The sequence below is a fragment of the Atta colombica genome, unplaced genomic scaffold, assembly GCF_001594045.1.
Source record: "Atta colombica isolate Treedump-2 unplaced genomic scaffold, Acol1.0 scaffold198, whole genome shotgun sequence".
NCBI lineage: Eukaryota > Metazoa > Arthropoda > Insecta > Hymenoptera > Formicidae > Atta > Atta colombica.
The window spans coordinates 5,654,034-5,665,260 of record NW_017259291.1 but is presented as its reverse complement, the minus strand read 5'-3'; the positions used below and the strand labels follow the sequence as shown (position 1 = coordinate 5,665,260).

Sequence of the window (11,227 nt, the reverse complement as noted above, 5' to 3'; positions counted from 1 at the left end):
TATATATATATTTTTTTTTTAAAGAGATTTAATTAAACACTATATTATTATTATCTTAATTAGGTGCATTTATTCTTAAGTATAAAATTATCTTAAAAAATATATTAAAATGTAATCAGAGGTAATTATTTGTTTCAGAGAATTGCACTAAAATTTGTATTTAAACTTCTAAATAAAGACAATTGCGCATTATCTGTATTGTGATAATAAAAATGGAAAAATTACATAAAGACATCCTCATTCGTTTGAGAAAGAATATAATTGATGATTTAGATGTAGATAATGACGTTATACAACCTTTAAGAAATGAATACATCATAACAGAAGATCATATAAAAAATATTTATATTGGAGCTACTAAAGAAGAGAGAGCAGCCAAATTGTTGGATATACTACCATTGTATGCATATTTATATTTCGTGTTATATTCGCACATACATTATGCAAAATCTTACATTTTTTAATGTTATTGCATTTACTAATAATAGCAGCCATTGCATCTCATAAATTATTTGTATAATTTGCATTTTTATTTAACGATACAGTAAACTGATTTCATTAAGTGTTTGTGTTAACATTTTTAAGATGTGGTGCAAATGCTTTTGGTGTCTTTCATCAATCCTTAAAACATCACTACGACTGGCTTAGTGATGAAATAGATATAATGTTAGGCAATTGTGAAATAGAAACCAATGGAGTAACAGATTATTATGCTGGGCCTCTCAATATTCCACCTCTTTCTCCATTAACTGTTACAAGACAAGAAAAGGTATAATTATCATATTTATGATAAGAATTATTCTGATTTTATCTCTCAATTGTGGTTATATTATCAATGATAAGATAAAATTATGAACTATAAGGTATTGATTATTTTATTTCATTTATTCCTCCGTTGCAAATTTCTTATTGCATTATGTTTAGAGGCATTGTGTTATTGCTACATTAATATAATCTTTAATAATATATTTTTTTTAATAATATAAACAAGTCAGCTTTTATTAAAATTTTCTAATAACATATTTAATCTATAGCATCATTTAAATATAACTTATTATAATAGACAATTTAATTCTTATTTAGTTTAACTATTCCTCTTTATGCATACGAATGTGGAAATATATATCACGTAAGTTTATATAAACTTTATCAGTGTTTTTTATTATATATTTGTATACATAATACACCAGCGATTGTCCATTAGGCACATTAGACATGCACTTAAATATTAGTTTTTAAATTGTTAGTAATCTTAAAGTATTAAAATTCGCCTCTTTGCATCATAATAAATAATTCCGATATATAAAATAAAAATTATCTATTATGTAATACGTTACATTTTCAGATTAATCAGTTAAAGAAAGCTTTACAAGAATTAATTCCCACAAAATACATTGCGTTACATGGCATGAAAGGATTTGGAAAATCATCTCTAGTTGCCAGTACTCTCAAGGACGTAAAATTAGTGAAAAATTTATTTTCTGTATGATATTTTTCATATTATTTTAAATTATATTAAATATATAGTATATGATATTAATGTGTTATAGTTTGCATAAAAATATTTTTTTTTATTTTAGAATCAGGTCTACTGGATTAAATTTGCAGATGATGATTCACTTGATGAAGAAATATTAATTCAATTAAACACACTCTATTATAACGTGAGAAATTTAGAAATTCAACCAGAATTGTTTTCTTCACTTGAGAGAAATTCTCTGATCCGATATTTGAAATATTATTTTAGTAAACAAGAAAATTGCAATGCTTTATTGATTCTCGATGATGTTCATAATGAACAAATTATTAACACTTTTGACTTCCAATGTAAAACTCTAGTTCTTACTGATAACATCGATGTTGTTTTGAAGAAAAGACCTAAGATAATAGAGGTAAGATTTTTTATTATATTTCTAATTATTATAGATTATTATAGATATATAATATATTTTAGGAGGAATTTAGGGGGATTTTTAGTAGCGTTTCAGATACTAACTGTGTTGAAAGTTCGAAAGTTATTGGCGCGCAATCATATCTGAAATAAATTTAATTGTATTGTATTTTATTGTAATTATTCAAAATGTCTAACTGTGACCGAAATGAATGGCGTTCTCTGTCATATTTGATATAATATATTTATTATATTGTTGTAATAAAATAATATGTTACTTGCAGATGAATGATGGATTTACAGAAGCAGAGACATTAGGCTTATTTGCCAAAGCATTAGAAATGAATGTGAAAAAGTTACCAGTAGAGGCAAAAAGAATATATGAAGAATGTAAAGGAATGCCGTTATTAATAGCTATGTTTGCTGCACAATTTGAAGAATTTAAATGCGACATGCGTATACATGATCGTAGATGGAAATATTATTTGAGATCTTTAAGAGAAAAGAATAGAACAAACAAGTACGAATGTTACATAACTTCTAAATAATGCATTGATTATTAAAATTACATAATTATTATTGCATCGTATGTTACAGAGTAATGAATGAATTTTGGAAAAAACAAGAAACTATTTTTGATATATGTATTAAACAATTAAAACCAGATTTGAAGAAATATTACGAGGACTTAGCTATTTTTTGTGAAGATGTTAACATAGCTTCGAAGGTATGTAATATTATAAAAGTTATAAAATTTATTATTATTGATGCATATAAACTCTCACATATTTTTTTTATTTTATATCGGTTTAATTATTGTAGACTCTAGAAATTTTTTGGAGAAAAGATCCATTGGAAGTTGAAGAGTTGATGTTGGATTTGTGCCATAAATCACTTGCAGCCAGAATATGGAATAATGATTTAAAAACATATATTTATGGTGTGCACGATTTACTGCTAACCCATTTACGGAAAAAACGAACTGATGATGAATTAGTACAGATGCACAAGTCTGTTATTGAAAAATATCGTCAATATTGCAATAATGATTTTTCAAAATTACCAGATGATAATTATATTTATTTGTACATTGGCTATCATTTGGAGCAAGCAAAATTGTTTGAGGAATTTCCACATCTTTATTTAAATTTTGATTTCATTCAAGCTAAGTTAACACATGCGGGTTTGAATGATTTGTTACTAGATCTGAGAAAGTATAGAAAATACATTACATTAAACTCTACAGATGAATATGTGACAAAAGTTTCTGATTTAGAAAGATTTCTTCAAGAACAAGCAAGCGTTATAATAGAACATAAACATAAAAAATGCTTAGATATCATCCAAATTGCAATGAATCATTCATCTCAAGATTACATAACTCAAACTGCAAAAGATCTAGCTATGAAAAGACAAGAGTTCTTGTATCTATCTCATAAGAAAAGTAGTCAATATGCTAATATATCATTGACTGAAGAAATACCAAGAAACATTTGCACATCATCTTTCACAAATGATCCCGAGTTGGTCTTGACTGGGAATACATCGGGTAAAATAATTCTGTGCGATTTTCAAGGCAAACAACGGAAAATCTTCAATGGTCATGGAGAAGAGTGTTCTATTAAAAAAATTATTGTATCTATGGCTAGTGATTGTTTCTTATCATTAAGCAATGCTGGTATAATAAAATTATTTTCTCTATCAGAGGAGAGCGATGAATTTTATCAAAATTATATGAACATTGGAAGCCCCCGACAAAAACAAAATTTCTGGTCTGATCCTTATTCAAATTTGAAAGGCCAGGACGATAGCTTAGCAGAATTTAAGGTAAAAAATGAAATTATATTGGATATGGCATTTGGTCGTGAGGAAAACTACATCGCTGCATGCACTAACAAAGCAACGATTCAGGTAGTTCACAGTTTTATATGATTTTACAAAATGAAATACTTTTTATTTATTAATATATTTTTATTTATTAATATATTGGCCAATAAAAATTTGATTATAATATGTATACATATTATTTATATTATTCAGATATGTAGAGTTTCTTTTTTTTTTTTTTTTAAGATATGGGACCGAAATGGAAACACAATGTTTACTTTAACAGATCCCAAATAGTAAGTACAATTATATGTAAATACAAACTAATTTAAGAATAATATGTATATGAATAAGTAACATGCATACGTTTGTTACAGTCAATACATAATGAAAATAGCTTTTACAACGAATGCTTCCTTACTGCACATAATGGATGAGTCAAAGGGTGCTTTTTTTGTGTTTACAAATTATGGGAATGACTACACTACTTATCAATATGTTACTTGTTATAATCTGCAGTTAAAATCTGCATTTAAAGAGGTCATCTTCTTTCATCATGTACCCATGCATGATGATTCGTTGATAGTTGTCACTAAAAAGGAAGCTATGTATGTAAAATGGTGCAGGAGGATTGAGAATTGTGTGTATAATTTTAACAGAAAACTAAAGGGATATATCGATGAAAAAGTAACTTATGTATGCGCAACCATTACATATGATGGTGAATATCTAATATTAGCTGATTCTGCGGGTTTTATAAATGTATGGAATACTGATTCCGGATTTCAACCGGTTGCAATTTACAAAAGTCGGGTCATATCTTTGGATTCTTTCCCGTTTAAGGACTGTCATGTTGTATGTATCATTCTTTTATTAATACAATTATATTTAACTAAATTTAAAATTATCTTTAAAATTTAACAAATTTTTTCCAGATATGTGGGAGTGGGGATGGAGCATTATACAGATGGAAACTCCCAATACAAAAATCAAATGACTTACCTAGGTAATCTAATATTAGAATTATTTATTATTATATCCTCTCTTTATATATTTATATTTTTTAAATTTAATTATAAACTGTATATGACATTTTATTAAATGAAAATTTTTCTATTATTAAACTAGGAAATGCCTATTTGACGCAATTGTATCTTGTGACGAAATGGACATTGTAATAAAAGAGAGCCCTTCAAAGATAATTACAATGTTATGTGGAGAAAAAATGATAAAGGAATCTGCATTAATAAAAGGAGAAATATCGAATCTGCAACTGTCTGCCGATGGAAATAAGGCGTTGTATGTTATAGATAATAAAATAATTGAGTTATTAGATATAACAACTGGGATAATCACGAAGGTTTTACAAGTAGATAAACCAATTCAATTTGTAAAAATTATCAATCTTCTTAACCGTGATATAATATTATGCAGATGGGAAGACAATAATTTGAAGGTGTGTATATTAAATTCTTTTTTAAGTTATATTCTTTTATTTTTCTTTCTTTTTGCTTATAAATGCATGCTTTTTTTTATAGTCTATTTATAATTTTGATTGTAATTATAAATAGATTATAATTGTAAACGTAGATAATAATTCCTTTACTGATCTATCTTGGAATTTATTTTTGACTTATTCGTAATAGAATAATATATTTTTACTATTAAAAAAAAATTGTATAGAAGATGAGCAAACAGTCTTTTGCTTGTTAACAACTGCTTTTCTACACTCTCACTAGCATTTCGAAAATTATCTACCTAAATTTGTATAAACATTAAACAGATAATTAAATGTATTGATTAATATATTAGCAGATATGGCAGCCTCCTGTAGTGTTTGGAATCGAGACTAGAGGAGAAGAATCCATCCATGATATTCACATAATAAACAATAACTGTGTCATAACAGTAATGCAGAATGGCAAAATAAAAATATGGTATACGTCTATACCTTGGCAACTAATAAGCCAAGTAGACTTGTCTAATCCGCCTTCAAATATTATATTTAGCTGTTTAAGTTACAATCAAAAATATTTAGCAATTTTGAATGAATCGCATCATTTAACTTTATTATATATTAATTACGAAAACATAGCAGCATCGTTACCGCATATACAAATTAATGAACAACCTCATTTTACACATAGTTTTGCGCAGAAAGCGATTTGTTGTGATATTTCAAAAAATGAACAATATATCGCTGTTGGCCTTGAATCAGGACGAATTTCTGTAAGTATTTCATAATAAATTTCTGCATTAAAAGAACGCATTTAATATCGATTACTTTTTTACAGATTATAAATATACAGAAGCAGATGGAAATTGCTCAATTATTTTTTAACGCTAATCCTATTACACAATTGTGTTGGGCTCCAGTTACCATAGATGTTCCAATTTTATTGTCGTTGACAAGTGATGAATTAATTTGGTGGAACATTGCTTTAGCAAAGAACAATATGGCAAGAACGCAAAATATGAGAAGTCGGATCAGTCGCAGTATAAGCGCTCCTTCGTTCAGTTCAAATGCATTTTGGAATCAACGAGTACCTAATAGTCGAAGCGTAGACGTCGGTGTATCTAGGATACAAAATGAGATGATATCGAGTACAGCCAGTTCAGATATCATTAATAATATAAGTAGCTATTGGAAGAACAAAAAAGGTAAAAATCCTGAAATACCAGAATTATTAACGGTTGTTGCATTACCGCAAAATCGTGATGGAAAAATATGTATCTCTCCAGATTTCACTAAATATGTTATGGTTGATATGTACGGATCTATTAACACGTTTAAATTGATTGATTATCATGAGTTCAACTTAAGTTGATTATAGAATTAATTTATCAATGAAGAATTTATTAAGAATTCATTATAATATATAAAAAATAAATATCATAATTGCACAGCAATAGAGGATAATTATATCCAGGGTTGACAATTAAGTAACGCGTTACTTGCTTTGTTGATCGTTATCTTCTTATAATGACGATTTGATGATATTATGAATTTTTTATGACGTAGTGGTAACATCAGAGTTAAAAATGTCAATCATTATTTGTAACAGATTAAAAAAGTCATTCATTACTGAAAAAAAAAAACTCATGGTGATAAGTTACTTTTCAAAGTAATTTTTCTAACCTTAGAACAACCTTAGCGTTTAAGTAGCGTTATCGTCATAAAAAATTGCAACACCGTCATCAAATTGTTTACTAAAAAGCAACGTAACTGAAAAGTAACGTTTGCCAACCCTAATTACATCATTAGAAATTTGAATGAAAAAAATTACGTATTATAATACATTGTTTGTCTACAATTCTGTAACATATTATATAATTTCGGCAGAAAGTTGTAGGCTTAACATATAATGATAGATTACGTGAATATTTCATTAAGATGTATGACTTAATGCGTCATCTTAATGAAATATATGTATTAAAAGACATTTTTATATAATATCTTACCACATGTGCTCAAGCTGATGGTGATGAAAAGTATGTATCTATTTATAGCAATGTCTTTTACTGCCACTTGCATTTAACAAATTAACTCTAATTTTTACTACTTGTGTAAAATCGATGTTTACGTATAACATCTTTTTATAATTTTTTAAAGTAAATGTTTTATTTACTATGTATAGGAAAAAAGTACTGTTAAAATATATTATAAAGAAATAGCTGGATAAACATATACAGTCTGTCGTACAAGATTATATGATAAGATCTTATTATGATAAGATTACTCATATTATCATTTTAAGTTTTATATAATATTACCTCAAAACTTTTCATATAGTTTGAAGAATCTTTGAATATACTCTCATTCTATTATTTAATATAAAATCTTAATATGATAACATTGTAGTTGTTATTGTTCTGCTATTGGAACTATTATAACTGAAGGCACAAAGAATTAAGTGATAATAATAGAGATTTGGTTTAGTATGCACTTGTATAACAGACAGTATGTATTTGTGCCATCCATAAATCCTATATAAATATTTTAAGCTGCCAAAAATATACATGCATTAAGATACGTTTTTATACTCCTGCATTTAACTGATCATTTATAAATATATGCAGCATTTTCTACTAAATGGGCTCTCAGAAAATGTTAGTATAACAATCAAGTGTTGTGACTGAATTAATACATTTTTCGAAATTGAAATAATTTTGTACATTATTTTGTAGATTATTTGCATATGTACTTTTAATTATTATTTGTGGGAGAAAATTGTATATATTTAGTATTAATGCTGATTTTAAGAAGAAATTTTGAACAATTCTTACATATTTTGATATCGAACAAATATATAATGATCACTCTAAAACGCATAACTGTGCATGTAATGATATGAAATACAGAATAATATTTTAATAAATCTCCCTCGAAAAAATGATGAAAATATAAAAAATGACTATAAAAAATTAATTTGCTATTTATATAACTATATATCGATTTTTTCTCTTTTATATAATCAAAGTTATCGCATTTGTGTTAGTGTAAAAATTGTTCATGCATAAATATATAAAAACATACATAAACACGTATAAATATTCATAAATGTATATAATTATATATGAAATATGACCATACATGTTTATACATCATTTTTTCTTTTATATTCTATAGAAGTAAAATTACTTTTTATTGTAATAAAAACAATAATAATAATAATGATGCGAAAATATCACAAAAATAATTAAAGGAATAATTTTTGCATTGTCAGTTTTAGAAAAAAATCAAATTTGGAAAAATGTAAATAAAAAATTGCTCATACACAATTATGTATAATTTTATATATAATTTTATATAAGCAATGTTTTTACATTTCTCCAAACTTGATTTTTTTTAAATCAGGTGAAAATTATCCTTTAAATTATTTTTAATGTTTACACATTATTATTTCTGTTACATTAAAAATTTACAATTTTAATTTTACAAAAAAAAGAAAGATACATGTATGGACATATATAATTATGTATGTTCATGAATATATATTCACGTTTAAATATGTTTATACATATTTATGCACATACATGAAAAAATTTTTGCCTATATAACACAGATATAATTTTAAAAACAGTAAACATAACATTAATATTAATTATGAAAAGTGTGTATTCAAAATATGAATGAATATACTTGAAATGAATGGAGATCGTATACATTTATCGTATATATATTTATACGATATATATTTATGTAACAATGTGTAATACGGTCAAGAATATTATGGACGAATAATCTTTATAAGTTCTTTTAACATTGCATTTTTTAGATATATCGTTTTTTATACCAGTGTTGTATTAAAAATGAAATTAAGACTGATGAGCATGACAGTGATTCATGAACTATACTGTATCCATCCAGTTTAATGGTTGCCATGTTTCATACGTATGTATATATGCATACAATATCAATATGTAGAACAATATTATGAAACCTACACACAGAAAAATATGCAATAATTATTTCAAATATTTCAGAAGTTCATATATTCGCAAATCTATCATAAATTTATCACAAGCTTTAAATTTATTCAAAAATATATTCTAAATAGTAATTTTAATAATTCAATCAAGTTTATTAAATTAAAACAAATTTGATTTACTTATTATGAAAAATTCGTTTCTTCGATCAATTTTATAATATTCTTCAAAAGAAAATAAATTCCCGTTTTAAGTATATAATAATGAGTTGTTTTAAAATTTTATGGTAAGAGCATATTTTGAGATTATTGTCAAAAAAATATTCTTTGTTAAGCTGTTACTTAAAAGAAAGAAAATTGAATAATCACTTTTCTTAATAATACAATGATTTTTCTGCGTGTACGTAATAATGTTTGGACATTGTATAAATTTTAATTATATATGTATAATTCATGTGCCTTATGGATATAAAAGTATATGTAAGATCATAATGGAGCAAAGAAATATGTAAAGAAATCACATTTTATATATCTATTTTAAAGACGATTATTAAATGACGTCTTTACATCAAAGCTCTATTGTGATTAATACTTTGCTCCACTTGTTCTCCTTAATCGTATCGTATTTATTCTAATACTCGAAACGGATGATTCGAGAAAGATTTAGCAAATGCCGATACCATAGTTACATAAGAAATCGTATCTGTTATCGCTAGGATCTTTTTGTATTAATTTTTTTTTATTACTATTTTTTATGTATTACAATCTTTTTGACTCTCTCTTATTAGTATCGTGAGATAAAACATGGTCGAGTCTCACGGAATTATTTTGCTTACAAAAAGTTGAACTTTTTAGTTGATCTCATAAATATTTTTCTTATTTCATATATAAATCTAGAGAATAATAATTACATCTTACACTAGTAAAAATTTTATATATATATACATGGGACTATAATGTGCATTTATATATATATATATCTATATGTATCTTTTTCTGTAAATTACAGTCAAGCATTTGACTGTAATCATATCTAGTTCGAACATCCAGCGTATAAATTAATAATTACTGTAATAAATCAAATTATTTTTAAAAAATTCATTTTATTCTCATTATTATATTGATTAATTTAAATTGATTAATTTAAAAAAAATAAATTGTGATTAATATAATGTATTATCGCTAGGATGTTTCGTTTTTCTTATTAAAGACTAGTTTGCATAATGTTCTATGAGGAAAATTTTACTCGATATAATATAGTATACTTAACGTATATTATATATTTCGAATAAAATTTTCCTCGGAGTATATGTTATAGATTGTAGCTAATGATAAAAAATTAAGTACGAATCTGTTGTTAATTTAGTAAGAACTATCATGAACATAAACAAATGGAATAATTTAGAAACGTTAATTAGAAAATTTGATAATGCAATTATTTATGTTTAATCATTCAGATTTTACATTCTAATGTCAGCTCAAAATTTGACTTACATTTTATTTGTATGTTATTTACAGATTTGACAGTATCTGTATTTATGCATATATTTTGATTATACTGTTATAAAAATATATGAAAATATCAATAAAATTTGTGTACACACGCAATAATATGCTTCATATGTGATATATCCTTTTCTGTTACTTTGTATGATTTATAAATTAGTAATAAGTTATCAAGATTATAACTTTTTTTTTGACATACATATAAATATTATTTGGAATTAAATAATAATTTCTAAAAACGATGGAACAAATACATATTTGTTTTATTAATAGAGAATTTAACCGTCGCAAGAGAGAAAGAAAGAGAGAGAGAGAGGTCGACTTGGCGAACGTCCGAGTGTCCGATTGAGAACTCTCGGCCAATGTCAGCAAACGCACTTCCGCAAGGTCGCTTATTAAAGTTTTCCTATACCAGTTTAATATATATATGTATAGCTAAGTTATACAATTAGATTTGATCATTTCTTTAAAAATCAATTATATACTTATGATTTTAATCCAATACATCTAATACTTTATGACTAAAATCCATTTATAATTCGCGATGATTGAGAGGAGGGATTTCTCGTTTTAT

The 11,227-nt window shown here is 25.6% G+C and overlaps 1 protein-coding gene across 1 annotated transcript; it reads left to right on the top strand.

The window, feature by feature from the left end:
• Positions 1-212: 212 nt before the first annotated feature.
• Positions 213-6,546, top strand: LOC108686929 (apoptotic protease-activating factor 1-like). Its single transcript, XM_018192452.1, has 13 exons — positions 213-400; positions 586-769; positions 1,346-1,483; positions 1,581-1,892; positions 2,176-2,411; positions 2,489-2,618; positions 2,714-3,802; positions 3,965-4,014; positions 4,096-4,573; positions 4,654-4,724; positions 4,847-5,174; positions 5,534-5,947; positions 6,013-6,546. Exons 1-13 carry the CDS (start codon positions 213-215, stop codon positions 6,544-6,546), a joined length of 4,152 nt encoding a protein of 1,383 aa, XP_018047941.1.
• The last annotated feature ends 4,681 nt before the right edge of the window (positions 6,547-11,227 follow it).

Excerpts from the sequence above, each read along its gene's own strand:
- LOC108686929 (XM_018192452.1), top strand. The coding sequence starts at position 213 with ATGGAAAAATTACATAAAGACATCCTCATTCGTTTGAGAAAGAATATA. Across the intron at positions 2,619-2,713 it reads ATGTTAACATAGCTTCGAAG|ACTCTAGAAATTTTTTGGAG; the intron begins GTATGTAATATT and ends TAATTATTGTAG. Across the intron at positions 5,175-5,533 it reads GGGAAGACAATAATTTGAAG|ATATGGCAGCCTCCTGTAGT; the intron begins GTGTGTATATTA and ends ATATATTAGCAG.